This window comes from Pungitius pungitius, chromosome 18 (genome assembly GCF_949316345.1).
Source record: "Pungitius pungitius chromosome 18, fPunPun2.1, whole genome shotgun sequence".
Classification (NCBI taxonomy): domain Eukaryota; kingdom Metazoa; phylum Chordata; class Actinopteri; order Perciformes; family Gasterosteidae; genus Pungitius; species Pungitius pungitius.
The window spans coordinates 3,025,851-3,046,817 of record NC_084917.1 but is presented as its reverse complement, the minus strand read 5'-3'; the positions used below and the strand labels follow the sequence as shown (position 1 = coordinate 3,046,817).

General features: G+C 47.9%; 1 protein-coding gene across 2 annotated transcripts; it reads right to left on the bottom strand.

Moving 5' to 3' along the window:
• Positions 1–11,499: 11,499 nt before the first annotated feature.
• zgc:63972 (protein CutA homolog) lies at positions 11,500–17,634 on the bottom strand. 2 transcript variants are annotated; one of them, XM_037485063.2, is made up of 6 exons: positions 17,330–17,634; positions 16,003–16,151; positions 15,032–15,091; positions 14,308–14,353; positions 14,178–14,227; positions 11,500–12,466 (listed from the first exon to the last, which is right to left on the bottom strand). In XM_037485063.2, the coding sequence occupies exons 1-6, from the start codon at positions 17,432–17,434 to the stop codon at positions 12,364–12,366; spliced, it is 513 nt and encodes a 170-aa protein (XP_037340960.2). In that variant the 5' UTR covers positions 17,435–17,634; the 3' UTR covers positions 11,500–12,363. The 2 variants fall into 2 exon arrangements, with proteins under 2 accessions (XP_037340960.2, XP_037340961.2); XM_037485064.2 differs by lacking the exon at positions 15,032–15,091.
• Positions 17,635–20,967: the final 3,333 nt, after the last annotated feature.

Genomic DNA, 20,967 nt, shown 5'->3' with positions numbered 1-20,967 from the left:
CACCGCGGAGAGTGTATATCGGTCACTGAGCCGCCGCCTCGCACGTAACCTCGCGTCGGCTAAGCCAATTCCAAGCTTACATGTACCACAACATCGGCTCGGCTGTGTCAGGGATCTTCTCTCTAGTGGATTTGCAGCCAGTGGCAAGATGCCAACATGTCAGGCCAGAAATTCAAACACTAGTCTTCTCAGTGATGTTGTCCTTGGCTGGCTGTAAGATGAATGAGGCTTCATTTTCCTCCACGGGATTAAGAAGACATCAGATGGTCAGATTGCGTGTAAGAAGTGGAAGTAGTCACCGTGAAGCCTTGATAGAAGTCATTTTTGGGAGGGGTGGAGGTGTTTACAACTCACACTTACACTGGAAAAGGCCGGTAGCATATACAGTACATCATTTACTAAATGTTTTGTAAGTTTTTCCCTCATTGTCCTCAATGCAATCAGACTTAATTCAGGCTCTTATGACTGTTGGAATAAATACAAGTGTAAGGAATTTCTGCATTGACTTCAATTTGCATTCTGCATTGACTCAAGGTTTGTTACTGGTGTCATCCTCTGGAATGCATATCTTTTTCTAAACAGCGTAATTATGCATCCTTATACAGTACATCTGTCAGCATATAGGTCCCTATTCATCCTCAAGGATGTGTGACATACATGAAGGAAGAGATTAACCCTTTGGCATCTCTTTACTGCCTCATGTCCATTTCCTGAGCTTTGGCTCCACTGTGGCCAGTGGATTCATACTACGTTAAATAGGAAAGCTCATCTTCAATCTCATCTGAGTTTACGGTTGCGGGATATTATTCAATATTCATTACATTTTTCAAAAAACAAAATAAGACTCTTAAGAAAGCCAAAATATGTGATTTGATTTCTATAATGTGCATTCAAATAAAAAAAACTACACTAGCTGTCCTTGGAAGTGCATCTGGGATGCTGTATAATTACATTTCACCTCCCCGGGAGAGAGCCGTTTTCGTGCTCCGCCCAGCCCATTAGTAAACTGTTAGCTGCTAAAATATTCCTCCCTGCTTCATTCTTTTCACCTTGATCAAAAAATATTTTGTCGAAATACATTTTGAAAAGAAGTAAAAAAAATGTTTTTTTAAATGTCATTGAAAAAAAATATTAATTTGAAAAATGTGTTATGTTGAAAAATCTTTTGAGAAAAAGTCAAAATAGGTTTGGTCGAAAAAATCTTTAGAAAAATATATTTTTTAAAAGGTCCCAATATATTAGTTTGAAAAAATCATAGAAAAGAACATTAAGGAATATATTAAATATTAAAGAAAAAATATTAGTTTGTAAAATATTTAGAAAGAGTAAGCCCAAATATGTTGATCAAAAAAAATTTATGGAAAAAATATTAGTTTGAAAAAAAGAAAATAGAAAATGTTATGTCAAAAAAGTTCATTAAAAAAGGCTAAAATATGTTATGTCAAAAAAATGTCATGAAAAAATGTGAAGAAATATTCATTTGAAAAATATTTTGGAAAAAAAATGAAAACATGTTGTGTTGAGAAATATGTTGAAAAAAAGTCAAAATTGGTTTGGTCGAAAAAATCTTTAGAAAAATGTATTTTTATAAGGTCCCAATATATTAGTTCAAAAAAATCATAGAAAAGAACATTAAAGAATATATTAAATATTAAAGAAAAAATAGTAGTGTGTAAAACATTTAGAAAGAGTAAGCCCAAATATGTTGATCAAAAAAATTTTATGGAAAAAATATTTGTTTGAAAAAAGAAAAGAAAATGTTATGTCAAAAAAATGTCATGAGAAAAATGTTAGGTCAAAAATTTGTTTGGTCAAAAAATGTCATTGTAAAAATGTGAAGAAATATTAATTTTAAAAATGTTTCGGAAAAAAAATGAAAACATGTTATGTCGAGAAATATGTTGAAAAAAAGTCAAAATTTTGTTTGGTCGGAAAAAAAATGGAAAAATATTAGGTTCAAAAATATTTTACAAAAAAGACCCAATATGAAAAAAAATCATGGAAAACATGTATATTATTAGTGTGTAAAACATTTAGCCCAAATATGTTGTTCAAAAAATGTCATGAAAAAAGGCCAAAATATGTTATGTCAAAAAAATGTCATGAAAAAAAGCCCAAATTTCTTTGGTCAAAAAATGTCATTGGAAAAAAGTAAAGAAATGTTCATCTGAAAAATGTTTTGGAAAAAATAAATTAAAAACATGTTATGTCGAGAAATATTTTGAAAAAAAGTCAAAATAGGTTTGGTCGAAAAATAATATTAGGTTGAAAAAAATCTTTAAAAATATATTAGGTCAAAACTATATTAAATATTAAAGAAAAAATATTAGTTTGTAAAATATTTAGAAAGAGTAAGCCCAAATATGTTGATCAAAAAATTTTTATGGAAAAAATATTAGTTTGAAAAAAGAAAATAGAAAATGTTATGTCAAAAAAGTTCATTAAAAAAGGCTAAAATATGTTATGTCAAAAAAATGTCATGAAAAAATGTGAAGAAATATTCATTTGAAAAATATTTTGGAAAAAAAAGGAAAACATGTTGTGTTGAGAAATATGTTGAAAAAAAGTCAAAATTGGTTTGGTCGAAAAAATCTTTAGAAAAATGTATTTTTTATAAGGTCCCAATATATTAGTTCAAAAAAATCATAGAAAAGAACATTAAAGAATATATTAAATATTGAAGAAAAAATAGTAGTGTGTAAAACATTTAGAAAGAGTAAGCCCAAATATGTTGATCAAAAACATTTTATGGAAAAAATATTTGTTTGAAAAAAGAAAAGAAAATGTTATGTCAAAAAAATGTCATGAAAAAAATGTTAGGTCAAAAATTTGTTTGGTCAAAAAATGTCATTGTAAAAATGTGAAGAAATATTAATTTTAAAAATGTTTCAGAAAAAAAATGAAAACATGTTATGTCGAGAAATATGTTGAAAAAAAGTCAAAATTTTGTTTGGTCGGAAAAAAAATGGAAAAATATTAGGTTCAAAAATATTTTACAAAAAAGACCCAATATGAAAAAAAATCATGGAAAACATGTATATTATTAGTGTGTAAAACATTTAGCCCAAATATGTTGTTCAAAAAATGTCATGAAAAAAGGCCAAAATATGTTATGTCAAAAAAATGTCATGAAAAAAAGCCCAAATTTCTTTGGTCAAAAAATGTCATTGGAAAAAAGTAAAGAAATGTTCATCTGAAAAATGTTTTGGAAAATAAATTAAAAACATGTTATGTCGAGAAATATTTTGAAAAAAAGTCAAAATAGGTTTGGTCGAAAAATAATATTAGGTTGAAAAAAATCTTTAAAAATATATTAGGTCAAAAATATATTAAATATTAAAGAAAATATATTAGTTTGTAGAACATTTAGAAAGAGTAAGCCCAAATATGTTGATCAAAAAATGTAATGGAAAAATGATTAGTTTGAAATATGTTTAAAAAAATAGAAAATATGTTATGTCGAGAAATATGTTAAAAACAAGTCAAAATAGGTTTGGTCGGAAAAAAATAGAAACAAAACATATATATTGTGACACAAGGTCCTGAGCCGTTGTCAGCGTCGCCCTGGAAACAGAGCAGACACACCTGCACCTGCTCATCACGGGCTGAGCGGCCACACCTGCGTGCCATCAGGCGCGGGCTTGATAAGCCTCAGTGGCACACACCGGGGGGGAGGAAGATGTCCCGCAGGACCCGAGTAACAAGTCTTATGTTATTTTCCCCCAGAGAGCAGTGGGTGACCGCGATCCCTCCGTTCCCTTGGACTCCACGGACGCCGCGGACGCACGCAGCACCGCGCCCCGGGAAGGCGACTGAGAGGAGCGAGCACCAGGGAAAAAATCCCTCACGCACTCAAATAAAATCCGCCCTTCGGGGCACTCACCGTGACCCTTGTGCCGTGTGTTTCTTCGCCCCCGTCACACTGGTGGAGAATGCGGGCACAGCGCTGAAGAAGCACCGACCAGGGTTTCACCCCATTCGGATTGCTCCGGACGTTTTTTTAATTTTTTTATTCACGGTGAGTTCATTCACGTCCCCGTCTGTTTTCCTCCCGTGGCGTCCACCCCCGGAAGATGGAGGACCTACTCAAACATCTCACAGAGGTGAGCGTGCGCCAGCAACAACTCGCCGAGCATATGGCCTCCCGACAAAGCAACACGGAGCGGGAGCTTGCCGCCCTGCGCCTGGGCGCGACCCCGCGGACTCCGCCACCGGATCCCCGTGCCCAGGCCGCACAGCTGATTCCGAAGATGACTGCGCAGGATGACGTCGAGACCTTCCTCCAGATGTTTGAGGCAATCGCCACCCGGGAGGCCTGGCCCAGGGACGAGTGGACGCGTATCGTGACGCCGTTGCTGACCGGAGAAGCACAACGAGCGTACTTCATGCTTCCCCCGGAGCGGGGCGGCTCATATGAGGAGCTGAAGAAGGAAATCCTGGGGCGACTGGGGTTATCGCCCCTTAGCGCCGCTCAACTCTTCCACGACTGGGCATATAACACACGGCGGCCGGCCCGTGCTCAAGTCACGGACCTCTCACGCCTGGTCCAGCACTGGCTACTGGCCGGGGGCCCCACCGCACACCAGGTAGCGGAGCGGGTGGTGGTCGATCGCCTGTTACGGGCACTTCCTCGCCCGCTCCGCCAGGCAGCCGGCATGCGGCACCCCACCAACGTCGACGAGTTGGTAGAGGCTATCGAGCTGGCGGAGGCCACCCAACGCCGGGAGGTTGGGGAGAGAGAGCTGTTCTTTCCCCGCCGGGAAACCCGGGAGCAACGCATGCCAGAACGCGTCCAGCGACCAGTAAGCAAGCCGGCGGTTTCTGGCCCGCAGGACGAATCTATGCCGACCGAAGCGCCACCGACCCCTGGACGGGCTTGGCTGACTAACTGTGCCGGGCACGCGGAGGCTCCGAAACAGGCCCCGCAGGCGGAAGTGAGGATATGTGGTCGACCATTCCTCGCCCTCCTGGACTCGGGCAGCGCAGTCACCCTCGTCCGGCCCACCGTCCTTCCTCCTCGACCCGAACCCAAAGCCCGCCTGCCCATCACCTGCATCCACGGCGATACCAGGGAGGTGCCATCGCGGCGCATCACCATCGCGGCGCTGCCCGGGGCATGGCCGGTGGAAGTGGGGATTGTCAGGCATCTACCGGTGCCGGTCCTGCTAGGGAGAGATTGGCCGGGCTTCGACCGCCTCCTAGCCACCACCAGCCAGCCGGCTAGCCCCGCCCGGAACCGCCCACCGCGCCCCACGCCGAGAAGGCCCAGACGACTCCCCGCGCTGCTGGCCTCGGATAGCCCCAGGGAGGGTGAGTCATCCCACCATAACCCTAATCTGTACTTTGACCTCTTCCAGCAGGTGTCTGGGGCTGGGGGGTTCGCCAGGGAGCAGCATGAGGATGATCGCCTAAAGCACTGCTGGTCCCAGGTGAGGGTTGCCGATGGGAAGGAACTCCAACCGGCACCTCACCCCACGCCCCACTTCGTGATAAAGAACGGCCTGCTTTTCTGTGTCGCACAACGAAGGGGGGAAGAAAAAACCCTGCTGGTGGTCCCCCGGACAAAGACGGAGGCAGTGATCGAACTAGCGCATGCGCACCCCATGGCCGGCCACCTGGGGGCCCAGAACACCGCCCAACGCATACGCGACCGGTTCCACTGGCCGGGTCTGGATGCTGAGGTCAAGCGCTTCTGTCAAGCCTGTCCCACTTGCCAACTGACGTCGCCACGCACCCCGGCCCCGAGCCCACTGATTCCACTGCCCATCATCGAGGTGCCCTTCGAGCGAATCGGGATGGACCTGGTGGGGCCGCTGCCGAAGTCTGCCCGGGGACACGAACACGTCCTGGTCATCCTAGACTACGCCACCCGCTACCCGGAGGCCATCCCCCTCCGTAAAGCCACCGCCAAAGCCATTGCCCAGGAGCTGTTCCTGCTGAGTAGTCGGGTCGGTCTACCCTCCCAGATCCTGACTGACCAAGGCACCCCATTTATGTCCCGGGTGATGGCTGACCTCTGCAAGCTCCTCCAGATTAAGCGGCTCCGCACCACCGTGTACCACCCGCAGACGGATGGCCTGGTTGAGCGGTTTAACCAGACGCTAAAGCAGATGCTGCGTCGAGTGGCGGCAGAGGACAGGCGGGACTGGGACAAGATGCTGCCGTACATCCTGTTTGGGATCCGAGAAGTACCCCAGGCTTCCACCGGCTTCACCCCATTCGAGCTCCTCTTCGGCCGACAGCCCCGCGGTCTACTCGACGTCGCCAGAGAAGCTTGGGAGCAGCAGCCTGCGCCCCACCGAACCACGGTGGAGCATGTCCGGGAGATGCGGGAGCGGATCGACAGGGTCATGCCCCTCGTCCGGGAACACCTGGCCAAGGCCCAACAATCCCAGCAACGGCACTACAACCGGGCGGCCCAGCCACGGGAGTTCCAGCCTGGCGACCACGTCATGGTGCTAGTCCCCACCGCCGCCTGCAAGTTCCTGGCCAACTGGCAGGGCCCCTACACAGTCACCGAAAAGATGGGCCCGGTTACCTACCGAGTCCGGCAGCCGGGGAGACGGAAGGAGGACCAAATCTACCACATAAACCTCCTGAAGCGCTGGGTTGGGACCGGACCCCAGCTGGCGGCCCTCGCCCACCTACCCCCCGTGGCTGTCGACATGGACCCCCAGCTATCGGCGGCCCAAAAATTGGAGCTGCAACACCTGGTGAGTCAGTTCACCGATGTGTTCTTTTCCCAGCCAGGGCGGACCCAAGTCCTCAAGCACGATATCCGCACAGCTCCCGGAGTCATCATCCGGCAGCGGCCCTATCGCGTCCCGGAGGCTCGACGACACGCTATCGAGGAAGAGGTACAGGAGATGCTGAGGTTGGGGACCATTGAGCCTTCACGCAGCCCGTGGTCCAGCCCGATCGTCCTGGTACCAAAGCCCGATGGCACCTTCCGTTTTTGCAACGACTTTCGCCGCCTAAATGAGGTCTCTGAGTTCGACAGCTACCCGATGCCGCGGGTCGATGAGCTGTTGGATCGCCTAGGAAGGGCCCGGTTCATCTCAACCCTGGACCTCACCAAGGGGTACTGGCAGGTCCCATTAACCGAGCAGGCCAAGCCGAAGACCGCGTTCTCCACCCCGAGCGGACACTGGCAGTACCGGGTCCTTCCCTTTGGCCTGCACGGGGCCCCCGCCACCTTCCAACGCCTCATGGACGTCCTCCTGCGGCCTCACCAAAGTTATGCGGCGGCTTATCTGGACGATGTGGTTGTTCACTCAGAGACCTGGGAGGACCACCTAGAGCGTCTGCGGAAGGTTCTGTCGGAGCTACGCCGGGCTGGGCTGACCGCCAACCCCCGTAAGTGTCACCTGGCCCTCGCCGAAGCCAAGTACCTGGGGTATCAGGTTGGCCGGGGCCTTATCCGGCCCCAGGAGAAGAAGGTGTCGGCTATCCTCTCGGCAACGCAGCCCACTACAAAGACACAGGTACGGGCCTTTTTGGGGTTGGCGGGATACTACCGCTGTTTTATCCCTAACTTCTCCTCCTTAGCCTCTCCCCTGACAGACCTGACCAGGAAGGGGCAACCGGAGAAGGTTCCGTGGAACCCGGAGACAGAAAACTCGTTCCGGCGGATAAAAACAGCCCTCACGTCGGCCCCGGTGCTCCGAGCCCCCGACTTCAACAGCCCCTTCCTGGTACAGACGGATGCATCAGATACCGGGTTGGGAGCAGTCCTCTCCCAGGTCCTCAACGGCGAGGAACACCCGGTGGTCTATATCAGCCGGAAGCTGACCCCTGCCGAGCAACGGTACGCGACCGTCGAAAGAGAGGCGTTGGCAGCCAAGTGGGCAGTCCTGGAGCTCCGCTACTACCTCCTCGGCCACCACTTCACCCTGATCACGGACCACGCCCCTCTACAGTGGATGGCCCGGGTCAAGGATACCAACGCCAGGGTGACGCGGTGGTTCCTCGCCCTTCAGGATTTCCGCTTCACGGTACAACACCGAGCGGGGAAGGAAAACGCCAACGCAGATGGCCTATCAAGGTTATGGTCAGCGTTTGCGGACCGGTCAGGCTCCACCCCCCACCCTGCCCCAATCTCCCCGGTTCTCCACAAGATAGGACGACGCTTAGGGGGGGGGAATGTGACACAAGGTCCTGAGCCGTTGTCATCGTCGCCCTGGAAACAGAGCAGACACACCTGCACCTGCTCATCACGGGCTGAGCGGCCACACCTGCGTGCCATCAGGCGCGGGCTTGATAAGCCTCAGTGGCACACACCGGGGGGGAGGAAGATGTCCCGCAGGACCCGAGTAACAAGTCTTATGTTATTTTCCCCCAGAGAGCAGTGGGTGACCGCGATCCCTCCGTTCCCTTGGACTCCACGGACGCCGCGGACGCACGCAGCACCGCGCCCCGGGAAGGCGACTGAGAGAGGAGCGAGCACCAGGGAAAAAATCCCTCACGCACTCAAATAAAATCCGCCCTTCGGGGCACTCACCGTGACCCTTGTGCCGTGTGTTTCTTCGCCCCCGTCACAATATATTAGGTTGAATTTTTTTTTAAAAGACCCAATATATTAGGTCAAAAGAATTCATGGAAAAATGAAGAGATATTGACACACAACACAAATTAATATACAGTAAATTGTCATACAGCAATTTGTCATTCATGCACCAAAGTTCATAAAGACTAGCATTGCCGCCTTGCCTTGCATGTGTGCTTTCCTCTTTTTATTGAATTTCTCAGTGGGAGCTTGTTATCAGCATCTGCTTTTTACAGCTTATTCTTAATCATCCTGCAGCCCATGGAGAATTTGATAATACAGGCACAGCAACCAGTGCTCACAGCAACCAGTGCTCATTGGACATTGCCCTTAATAATGATACCAATATGTTGGGATGAAACATAATACTAAGTGGTATATATCTTCATAAGCCCACTGCATAATGCAAGGCAAGGCAATTGTATTTGTATAGCAGTTTTAAACAAGGCAATTTTAAGTACTTCACATAAAACCATTAAAAACATCCATAATACATAAAGCAGAGATTTACAAACAAGAACATTGATATATTGAAACATAAAAGAAAAACAGTCATTAAAAGGATAAAAAAGACGTTAAACAATTTCAAATAGAATACAATTTGCAGTGTATGTCTTTATAACATAACTATATACATATAAAACAACATTCATATAACTACCATATTGTAACTATTATAAATATCTACAATAAATATCATGTGGTGGCGCATGGAGTAGCGTGGTGCGCTGGGAGCCGAAAGGTTAGCGGTTCGAATTAGAATACTTTTCTCGTACCGTGTTCGAGTCGGGTCTTCTTGGAAGGACACTGCCGGTGGTCGCTCTTGTTGTGTTGTTAAACGGCGCGTCGGAGACACTCCCTGACGAGAGCCCCGGCGTAGGGCGGTGAAGGGTAAGCCCAAATCTCAATGTATTAGGACGGTAAAATTATAATGTCACTCATTAACTTGATCAGTGATTGGCTAACTTCTTCATAGACCCGCATTGGGGCCCAAGCCCAGCTGAGACATGCAGACAAGCGGAAAGGATGTGCAGGAAAAGCATATATTTTGCGCAGATATCTTAATTTACAAATATTACCGGGTATATAATTCACATTTCAAAAACACAAATACAATTAAAGCTGCCGGGTCCTCGCTACTCCTTGCACGTTGGGACACTCAGTGTTGTGCCTGAACGCGTTCATTGAACGATAGTTCATGAACGATAGTTCATGAACGCGTTCATATTTGGGGCGAACGTGAACTGAACGTACTGTATTAATGCCCGATGAACGTTACTGTGAACTCGTTCATTCTGGTGTCTATGAACGGCACGTTCTTTCAAGTCGTTTAATGGGGTGCCAGATTTCTATAGAAAACACACCGTAAACGCGCCTTTATAAGTAGCGGAAAAAACACCCGATCTGGCAACACCAGCCACCAGTGTCGCACCGCGCATGCGTCATAAAAAAAAAGAAGAAATGCATGGAGGCGACAGCAGCGTGTAGCAAAGAGGCGGCGTATAATCATTTAAATGAGTTTTATGAAGTTACTGACAAGGTCGGTGAGGATGGGAGGAATCTGACCTTTCTTTGCAAACATTTGCACCTTAATGATAACTGTCGTGTTTTTATTCCTTATTTAAAAAAGACCATTCAAGCAGCATGTGTTTGAGAATGTACTGTAGGGGTGAACGCTGCAGCTGCTGCTAGTGTGGAGTGAATGGACAGCAACATTAAATGCTGTCCCCTCAATGCTAATGTGAACCCTGGTTGGATAAGGATTCTAAATTGGATATGAGGATTAAATCTGATGCATAGCTTCAGTGTTAAAACTAACACTTCGCAAGTCAGTGGTTGTTAATCATGTGGAGCAACGCCAGGGTTGCCGCTTTGCAAACTTTATCTTTAACATTTTCATGGCCTTAGGCCTTTTCTGTCAACATATAACCAGGACATTCAGGACCTAGTGTGGTCTTTTTTAAATTTCTAGAGGGTGCTATAGAGACATTTCTTTATACCCAAACGTAAGACAAATTTAATAACTTTTTGAATATGATAAAGGCCCCAAAAAGGCCCGCGGTTTGTGAGAATAATAAGAAATAATAATAATTCCTTGAAATACAATAGGTTCCTCTACGACTAGACACTAAATATTGCTTATTTGTTAAATGTATTTTTGATATAATAAATAACAAAAATTATTATCTTAGTGGGGCCAAATATTTAAATGTGGCGGGAAAATGAGCGAATTGTGTTTTTATAATGGTTTCTGTCAAAAAGCTACCTGCATTATCACCGTAAGATCCACATCTCAATGGCTGCTGACGATGTCATGTTTTCATGTGTAATGAAACACTCCCATCTAGTGGACATTTAACCAAATGGCATCAATCACTTTTTGCAATATTGGTGTCACACAGCCGGCCCTCAGTACTCACAAAGGCGTCTGTGCGTAAGTATGACATGTACAGACACACGCACACACACACACACACACACACACACACAAACACACACACACACACACACACACACACACACACACACACACACACACACACACACACACACACACACACACACACACACACACACACACACACACACACACGATGGTTACATCACACATTGAAGTAACAAATGGCCTGATCTCCGGTGCCGATAGGGAGGATAATATTGGCTTCACCGACACAACACCCGACTCAACAGGGTCTGCATTTCCTTCGTTGGGGGCCTCATGCCGAAAACGCCTTCTGCAGGCCGAGAGCATGCTGACCTATCACCACAAATAAGGCACGGTGGCAAAGTATATTACAGTATTTTTGAAATGCAATGAAGGAAACCTCCGGTCTTGTACTGTAACTCTCACGTTTATTCGTGAAAGAGAAAATCCAGATAATAAGACCGGAGATGCCCTCAAGCCAAAAGCCGATAAACAAATAGCTTTGTTCTTTAAGATTTATTTGGCGAGACCCGTCCTGTGGAGATCAGGGATGTTTTATTCAAGGGCAGACGTGCTGAGATCAGCATCACTTCTTCAAGTGCAGCCAGTCGCATCCATTTTTTTAATTCATCCTCAGTAGTGACATGACTGTTGTACCAATTACTTTATTCCGATATTCATCAGGGTTGTATAGTCATGCCATCAAAAAGCAGAACCTATTTTCATCTTAGTGTTGCATACATAAGTGATACCATCTTAAATGAAAGTAAAGCAGAGCGAGAGGGCTTGTTCAATCAAATGCAAATACGTGAAGATTCTTGCTATTACAGGATTAAATAGAGGATAGAGGGTTATCTATAAAAGAGATGGAGCAATGTGAATGTAGCATTAAGGTGCAAGCAGTAAATGCCTGACAGAGTGGTGAGTCACAGCATCTTTGTGCTATGTTTATTAATTTGAATGCTTGTATTGGACCAAACCCTTTTTTATTCCTTTGTAAAGGTTTGTGATGGTTATATTTAAACACTAATTCAACTCACTTACTAAAGCCATTATCTCTTAAACAGGATCACGTTGGATTGTAACATCATGGCTCCATCGTCTTCTATTTAAATGAATTGTGCATGTGTCAGTTTACACATGTCAGCTACAGATAAATATACTTTGCCTTAAAACTGACGAGTCGAAAGAGAGACTTTGTTAGAAGCATCCGGTCATAAAATGCAGACTGTCACCTGCCAGTCCATCGAGTAAATTCTAACTGTGGTTCAAAAGCTCCTTCGAAGGACTGAAATCAAACGTAGAAGCCCTGCTAATCAGCGCCGCCCGCATGGCTCCGCCTCCTCGTTGGGCCGACGCCCACGCAGAGACCGGCCTGGTCTCCGACTGGTCATCAGTCCTCCGGAACGGCTTCATCCATCCACTTCATGTACGGCGGACTGCCGTCCTCCACCAGGAAGCTGAGGACCTCTGGGTTTGCGTAAGGGTGGAGGGACCTTAAAGTGTCAGAAGTGTCGGATGAGATGAAGATTTCTTTTCACAGAGATGAACACTACAAGAGTCCTGGACAAGAAACGTATTTGTTTTTGCACCTTTCAACAACGGGGCAATCCAAAGTGTCCAAGGTGCATGAATACTCAAAACGCTCACAAGGAAACGTGTGGGCATTTTTTTTTCCTGCTCCATGAAGCAGTTGAAAAGCAGCCTTTCGAATGATGCAGGGGTCCCCGCGGTGTACCTTGTACAGATGGACGCACACATACACTTACGCATACGTATGTAGAAAAGTCAGCAAAAAAAGAAATTTAGGTTTGATATGCATATAAAAATTGCAAGATTCAAAGCTAAATATCTTAATAAATAAGAGTTCTGTGCAGATCTGAACTGATCCCATAGCTATAATGGAAGGGTCTGGATGCAGAATGACAACACAGCAGCAGCAGCAGCAGCAGCAGGTGGAGGAGAATCTCAAATGTTGCACAATGTCAGAAGTGTAGATGGGCTGGATGGGATCGAATTGCTTTTCCGTGTTAATCGAGTTTGTTTTCAGGGCGCGCGAGGTCAACGCCACCTGATGGGGGACGCAGTGACAGCTCGTCTCATTTGTTTTGTTTTGCGGGCGAAGAAGGAGGCATTCTTTGCATAATTTAGAAGTCACGGGGCTCCCGATACAGGAAGGGTTGTCAACATCAAATAAGGCCCCCCCCCTCCCCCCTCCCCCGCATAATTATCGCTGTGGAGGCCATCATGCAGGAGGAGCATTCACTTTGGATTCTCTTTTTCTAAATGACAAATGTTGGGTATCTCTTTACAGACATCCCCGTTCAGAGTGAAATACACTTTTGTGATTAACTGCTCGAGCACGTTTGTGAAAGAAAATGAGGAGGAATGGAGTCCTCATCGTGTGTGGGCTGCGGGGGGGGGGGGGGGGGGGGGGGTTGCCGTGGTGAATGTTAAACTTCCCCATCATCGATATTCTCGCGGCCCGAGGCGAGGACGGATGACGGACAGCAAAGTCAACCATTGAAGTTTAATACGGCGGCGGCTGGCCTGCAGACGTTTAAGAAGTCTAATAAAACACAGATTCCTTTCTTCTAGTCGCACTCATAAAACTGAAGAGCCGTCTTTGCCAATTTAATATAGAGGACTGATCCACGAGCTGCTTGTCTACGCGTCGAGGGGCCGAGGCGAACCGTTCAAACTGTGAATTGCTTCTTTTTTTTTTTTTTCTCTCCTTGCGTGTCGAGTGATAGGACGGACCGTGGTGTTGGGAAACTCCTGGATTCATTGTTCCCCTTTCCTTGAAATGAGACTTCCTCATCTCCCCACTGCACGAGGGCGTTTTCTAAAGATTTCGGAGCGGCTTCAGGCCCGGTGGCCTCTCGGTAGAAGCTGCTTCTGTCTCTCGGTGAGTCTTGGGAAAGGTCTGGTGTCCTTTAGAGGTGTCAGGCCTTAAATGTTTGGTGGTTTGTGAGTCGGAGGAAGTACGCCGGGTGTCTGCTGTAGTTCTATAAAGACGGGGGGGCGGGGGGTGGGGGTGTGTCTCAGGGCTTCAACACTTTTAGCAAAACCTCAAAACGCCACTGATCAGGCTCTCGCAGTTTGAAAAGTTGCGCAGTGTGAACGCGTTGATGCGTCGTTAACGCGTGCACACGCACAGGTGTAAAACAGAACTGCATGAAATCGGAAATAACAGCGACCTCTCACCTCACGCAATCCGTGACGTGCTGAATCCGGGAGGTCTTTGTTTTCACCAGCTGAAACAACAGCCACACCTCAATTCTCACAGCTCGGCGTTCCTGTCGACACGCGAAAGAACGTGCTCAAGTAAGCTCACCATCAGCACTTCACTGGCCTCCTGGATGTCTCCTTTCCAATAGTACCTAAAGGACCAGAAAGAACCCGGAGACGTGAGGACGGCACAACGCAGCTGTACACGATGGACTGAAAAGTACCAATTAAGTCCAAATGGCTTTCATAAGTGACTGTTCTTTCTAAAGCCTTTATTACTGCTGCTGTGATTCTGAGTAATCCTGTCAAACTGCACCAGGGAGGCTTTTACAGCGTCAGACGCACAACTGCCTCCCTGCTTTTAAACATTACGGCGAACTACGAGCCCAAATTTAAATATTTGAAATGTCAAAATAAATGTCCAAGACTAAAAATACACCTGCATTCAACGGAAACTCCTTTTCTACTCAGTTCCTCGGAGTTCTTCCATTTTCTCGCCAATGTTGCGGTTTATGCATTAGCAGGAAAGCTCATCCACGCGTGTACGCGTATGACCGCCTTCGAAAAGGCTAACTGCCGCGCTCAGTGTCCGGTGAGCGGGGGTGGGGGGGGAAACCGGTGGAGGCATCGAGATGCGGCGCAGCCACCTCGTGGTTACCTAGGCAACCAGCTATTTGCTATAGAGGAAAAAAAGAGGACCATATGTGTCTGCATGTGAATGCGAGGTACACAACGACTGAGCGAGCCGTTGTGTCCCAGCCCGGTACTGTGAGGGAGTGTGTGTGTGTGTGTGTGTGTGTGTGTGTGTGGGGGGGGGCGGTCTGATTTACATTGTCGAGGTCTTGGAGAGGATGTTAACGCTGGCTGCCAGCCGCCTCGCCATGATCGCCCTGCAAGAAAAAGACAGAATGGTGGAGAGCGTGGATGGACGCGGAATGGGGAGGTGTGGAGGGGGGGCGGAGGGGGGGGGGGGGTGGGTCATGGAAAGACTGGATGGAAAATTTGAACGGGTTGCTCTTACAAAACGCCCACACAGAAGGACTTTTAGAAAAGAATGTCAAACTGCTGCATGCGGCCGGTATTACAGTTTATTACAGAGTCGGTCGCGCCCCCAGCCGCCCCCCCCCCCCCCCCCCCCCACCCGCCCTCCCCCCTCACCCAGACGGTGTCTCTGAAGGAGGGGATTTACATATCTGGCACCTGCACCGTGCACCTCCACCTCCCGTCTTGACATGCGGTAAATGGAGCTCATTTACATGCTGCTGAAATGCCAACAAAAGGGGATGAGAGTGGGAACGCGGCGCCGCACCACTTTGGGGGTTGACAGCGCCACGTCGCTCCTCCAGATAGAAGAGTCCTCATTGTTTGAAAAACACTTTAACTCATTTCCAAGTCTCTGCCGGGGGGGGGGGGGGGGGGGGGAGGGGGGGGAAGAGTTCATTTCATTTTTCAATTTTTGCTGTTGCGTTTTGCAGGCGGGATCCAGAAGGTTGATGTCACTCTCGTGTCAAAGCTTGAGCCAGCTTTTCGGGGTTAGCTTAGCTTAGCTTAGCATAGCTTAGAGAATTGAGGCAGCGGCAACAGGTGGCTTGGCTTCGTCCAAAGATTTCTCTCTCATTAACATGCCGGATCTCGTTTTTTTTTTAACTGAAGTGTGAAAACGACACATGTCATGGGGCTTATTCCAACGGATCAAACAAACACAAGACACAAGAGGAAACGGTCATTCGTGAGCTTTAGAGCTCCCGACATGTCTACGTGTGTGCATATGAACGCGTCAAAGGTGGAGGCCCTTCTGTACCTGCCGATGTCCTTGGCCGCCTGCGCGTTGGGACTGTTGATGAGAACAACCGAGTGGTGGCCGTGCACGTAGCTGCCCGTGAAGACTGAGCACAGGCGGACCCCGATGGACCACAGCCCGGGGTACATGGACACGGACAGGACCATGACCTGTGGGAGGGGGTGGGGGGGGGGGGGGGGGGGGGTCGTGGGTGCAACAACCACATCTCAATGTGCTGCCATGGCGACAGGCACCAATAAGGAGCACGTTTGATTGATTATGTCATGAATTTTTGGACATTATGCTTTTTTTTAAAAATCTTTTGGATGAGGCAAATGTATAATCTCATTTTAATTATGCGCTGGGCTCTGAAAGGATTGCCATGTTTGGATTGGATTGGGTTCAGTATTTATCCTCTTATTATTTGGCGCTGTCTCTCACAGATAAATGAGTCGAGGCCCTGGCATTCGGATACAGTGAGCAATCCATAATCCGTCCTACTTCTCCGCACACAGCATCGCAGCCGGAGACGGCTGGACGTTCATCCAACACAACTGAACGGCCCCTGTTTGCAAATCTGGCCGTTTAGGACTCAACTAGTGAGACACTCTTACACGTACTAATGAAACACTCTTACGTTCACCATTGAAATGCTCTCACACACACACACACACACACACACACACACACACTACTGACACACTTACCCATACATGCTCCATTAAGCTGTGCATGCGCATATATACTTACATTCACACAGTATGAAATGCTTACATGCATACAAGTGAAGTATCTATTTAAAACACTCATGCATGCACTGATGAAAAGGTTGTAGACATTATTGAACACTTATACATTCATGACTGAATCCATGCATTTGATTACAAAGATATAAAAAGTTGAAATACATATTCAAGTGTTTCACATATATTTGTAGAAATGTTTCAAATACTAGTATGTATACGTTTTGTAAGTTATAGGTGTGCATGCATGTGTGAGTAATCTCACTGGTGTGTATGAATAAAATGTCATACGGAAGGCTTCTCAGTATGAGGGGCCGTTTAGGACTTAACTATTGAGACACTCTTCCACACGCTCTCAGTGACACCGGAAGGCGGTGCAGGTTTTTAAATCCCTAATATGCTATAAAGTTGTTTCAGCAGCATGGTGTGTCAGCAGTAGGCCTTTCCGTTTTTTCCGCCAAGAAATGTCGCTTCAACAAAGTCCCAGTGTCTCATTATTTAACTCCTAAACGAGCCCCTCGTAGGAATCAATCCAATCTATACCAATTCAGCCAGTTCAACGCACTTGTGGATGACACTTTGCACGGTGCGATCCCTCTTCTTACCAAGCATGACGCGAGCAGCACGGAGCGCCAGGCGGGGACGGACGCCGCCGCTATGTGGCACCGCTGGAACGGCCACTGCGACGCGTGAGCGGCCGCGCGCGTCATCGCCGGGGTCCCGGTGCACGCGCGGCGGCGGCGGCGGCACTCCGGGGACGATCGAGTGATGGTCAGTGACGCGTCTCCCTCAGCAGGTGTTTGCACTTTTTGGTTTGTTTGTGTGGACAGTGTCTTCAGAGTCGGACGAGCACAGATAAATCCCCGGCGCGCTTCGATTGGTTGCTGGACGTTTCCCGACAGGCCGGTGACCAATGAGATCGCCGGGTCACCTGGCCCAGCCTTAAACCCCCCCCCCCTCGGGTCATAATCGGCTTTGGTTCGTGCCTTTACTGAGTAAACGCTGCAGGCTCGGAACGCTCATTTCAGAGCCGTGACGTCACCAAACAAGAGGAACACAATACGAGGAAGTAAAAAATAATGAAGTTAAACATTGCAATATTCTCTCCAGCTGAGCCTCCATTTGGTGTGGTTTACTCTGACAATGATTACAACTTACAAACGATCAATGCAACTAACTAACTCAAATATATCACTAATTAATTAAGCGGGAAAGCAACAAATGACACAATCATTGACTAAACCGCAAACTGTACCCAGATGGTAAAGCTTCAAAAGGGTATCATTTTCTGCGAAAGATAACGTTGCAACTTGCTGCAAACTCTCCTGACTGCGATCCCTCTCCCAAGCTGGAGAGCAAGAGGCTTCAACAAGACAGATGTGTGTCATTATTCCATGTGCAGATAAACGGCACAGAGGCGCCGAGCCAGAGAGAAGAGGCTCAATGTTCTCCTGTTCACTGAAAAAGGTGTGTGTGTGTGTGTGTGTGTGTGGATAAACACACACATCACTGTCTCACACGGTGACTAAAACAATTGTCCGATATGCTCAAGAGAAAAGGGAGACAGTGGGATTTTTGAAACCACACATCCTGCCTGGCATGTCATTGGCACTCAAGTAGAAAGATTGGTGGAGATTTTTTTTTTCCTCCATACATCAGTACTGTTTTCATTGGTTATAATAAGCCAGAATGTGTGGGAGTGTCAGAGGTCAGCGCAATCGGAGCGTTCCCCCCAAAAAAACGGTGCTCTGTGCAAGACGTCCACATGGGGGAGGTGTGGGCCCATGCGTTTCCTCCGTGCGTGTCCTCCTTCAATGTGGAGCGCTCACGGCTCTCGTCCAAATGCAAATGCTCCCACGAAGCCGTGTGACTCTCCCTTCTATCTTTTTTTTCTTTTTTTTTTTTCCTTTCTTTTTGACTCGACGTCTCCCTCGGCCTTTGGACGGCCGCACCGATCAGAAGGGCCAACAGCAGGGGGCGCCGCGTGCGTCGGATCTCCAGAGGCAAAGCAACACATTTTCCCAGGGTTCGCACGAGCTTCATTTGAGAGCCCCCCCCCCTCCCCCACCCCTCCCCCGCTTCAGAGAGCTTCCAACGGAGCCACTTAAGCCGGTGTTCCCAGACATGAAAGAAGTAAACCCAAATAGAGGGACGAAATGAAGGCGGCGAAGGCACAGGAGGGGCGTTTTGATCCCGTTGTTCTGGACCAGAAGGGATCCTCCGTCTCAGAGTCCACGCTGGTCCCCTTTCGGAGGTTCTAATGTGAAAAATCAGGATGCGTTTCGTGTTGTTTCGACGACTGAAGCGCAGAGAGAGAGAGGAGAAAGCGCCGCGGCGTCTAAGCATAATCCTCCCATTAAGACTGCAGGTGCGTCTTAGTGGGATCAATGAAGTGGCCTCGCTGAGAAATGAAGCGAGTTCCAGCGGTGGAGGGAAAAAAAAAAGCTTAAAAAGGAGAGTTGAGTCTCCCAGGGGGTTCGCTGCCGTTGTCTCCTCCCTGTTCTGTGCGACGGGGCCATTACTGCTGTGAATGTGAGGTGGAGGGGGGGGGGGAACACACAGACGTACACGCGGGGGTCAGATAAGTCCGAATGAAGAGACTTTCCAGGCTGTGATTACCTCCAAAAGGAAGAGGCCGGTCCTCCCCAAAGAGGTTAATTAAAAAAAGAGTCCGAGCAAGGGGGGGGGGGGGGGGGGGAGAACTGTCTCCATCACCGCCGCGACCCCTTCCATCCTCCGGGACGGACGTAGCCATCCATCACCGCCTGGCTCCTGGACCGTCTGCCCCCCCCTCCCCACCTCCCCACGGCGGTGCTGTTAAAATCACAGAATCACGCGATTCTGACCAGCAGCCGAGACCTCCGAAAGCGAGAAAAAAAAGCTCTCCCCGCCTTCGAGGATCAGACGGACGCCATATTGTGTTCCCTCCATCGCGTCCCTCCATCTTCTCCTGTTGTTACTGGCCTCTGTGCGGAAACAACTGGAGCCTCACAGGCCCATTCGTCAGAAATCCAAACTGACTGACACCTTGTTTATTTCATCCGTGCCCCCCCCCCCCCCCCCCCAACCCCTCCAGAAAAAGAGGAGTATTTATGTTTGTTTAGCAACATAAGCACACTGTTCACACCCAAAACAACGGGTAAGCATTTAAGCTCAATGCTTGCCGGGGGGGGGGGGGGGGGGGGGTCACAGCATGAAAAGAGTCAGCCATCTCTGGAAAAAATAAAATAAAAAACCCTACGGCGGTAACCTGCTGAGAGGAAAGATTTGTCATCCCTATTTGCCATAGTTCCAGGATGTGAGGACAAAGGTGTGATAGCATGCAAAGAGATACAGTGGGGACAGAGAGAGAGAGAGAGAGAGAGAGAGAGAGAGACACAGAGGGAGAGAGCAATGGACGATAAGAGGAAAGACAAAGAAAGAGGGAGGAATGGAGCGTTTTTGGTTGATTGGGTTTGAGGGAGGACGGAGAGCTCGAGGCAATCTCACACCAAGAAGAAAAAGAAAAAAAAAAAAGTCAAACATTTTCATGAATCTATTCTCGTGGAGTTCACCCGCAGCGGCGGGAGGCTTAAATCGCGTCAGGCTTGATTGGTTTGGGGCGGGGGGGGAAGTGTCACACCCCCCTCGGCGAAGTAGAACCTGCGCTCTCCCCGTTCCACGAAAGCGTCTGGTGGCGCTGACGCAGGTACAATGACGCAGGTACCTTCTCCACCCGCTGGCTGAGCGCACCCACACCCACAGAGGGGAGAAGCATGATACGTTCACACTCCAAGTGAGAGAGCCCGAAGGCGGTAACGTGGAGGACGAGCAGTGGGGTCTTGATGGAAGAAGAGTGTGTGTGTGTGTGTGTGTGTGTGTGTTCGGAAAGGGGCTTTCAACAGAATAAACTCTCTGGAGTGCTCCGTCTCTTCTCCTAAAATTACACAAATCCTCTTAAAAGTATTTATCCCGATGAGGCGAATGACGAGTGACTCCAAACGATGCAAAAAAAGGGGGAGGGGGGGTCACACAGGTGTGTGTCTGGGCACTTTGGCAGTGAACTCGTCTACGTAAAGAGATTCCAGAGAACCGCCGACCCTGTGAAGCACGGAACCCCCCCCCCACCTTCCCCCCACCCCCATCTACTTCACACTTAATTGGCGTATTGCAGAGGACTCAAGGGAGTGCGGAGTGTGTGGACTTTGGTGCAATTAAAAGACACACACACACCACACACACACGACACATTGAACCTTTGAAT

Coding starts and splice junctions, on each gene's coding strand:
- zgc:63972 (XM_037485063.2), bottom strand. CDS start 17,434: ATGACGCGCGCGGCCGCTCACGCGTCGCAGTGGCCGTTCCAGCGGTGC. Junction 15,092..16,002: donor GCGGCCAAGGACATCGGCAG/GTACAGAAGGGC, acceptor TTTTTCTTGCAG/GGCGATCATGGCGAGGCGGC. Junction 14,228..14,307: donor AGGCCAGTGAAGTGCTGATG/GTGAGCTTACTT, acceptor CTGTTGTTTCAG/CTGGTGAAAACAAAGACCTC.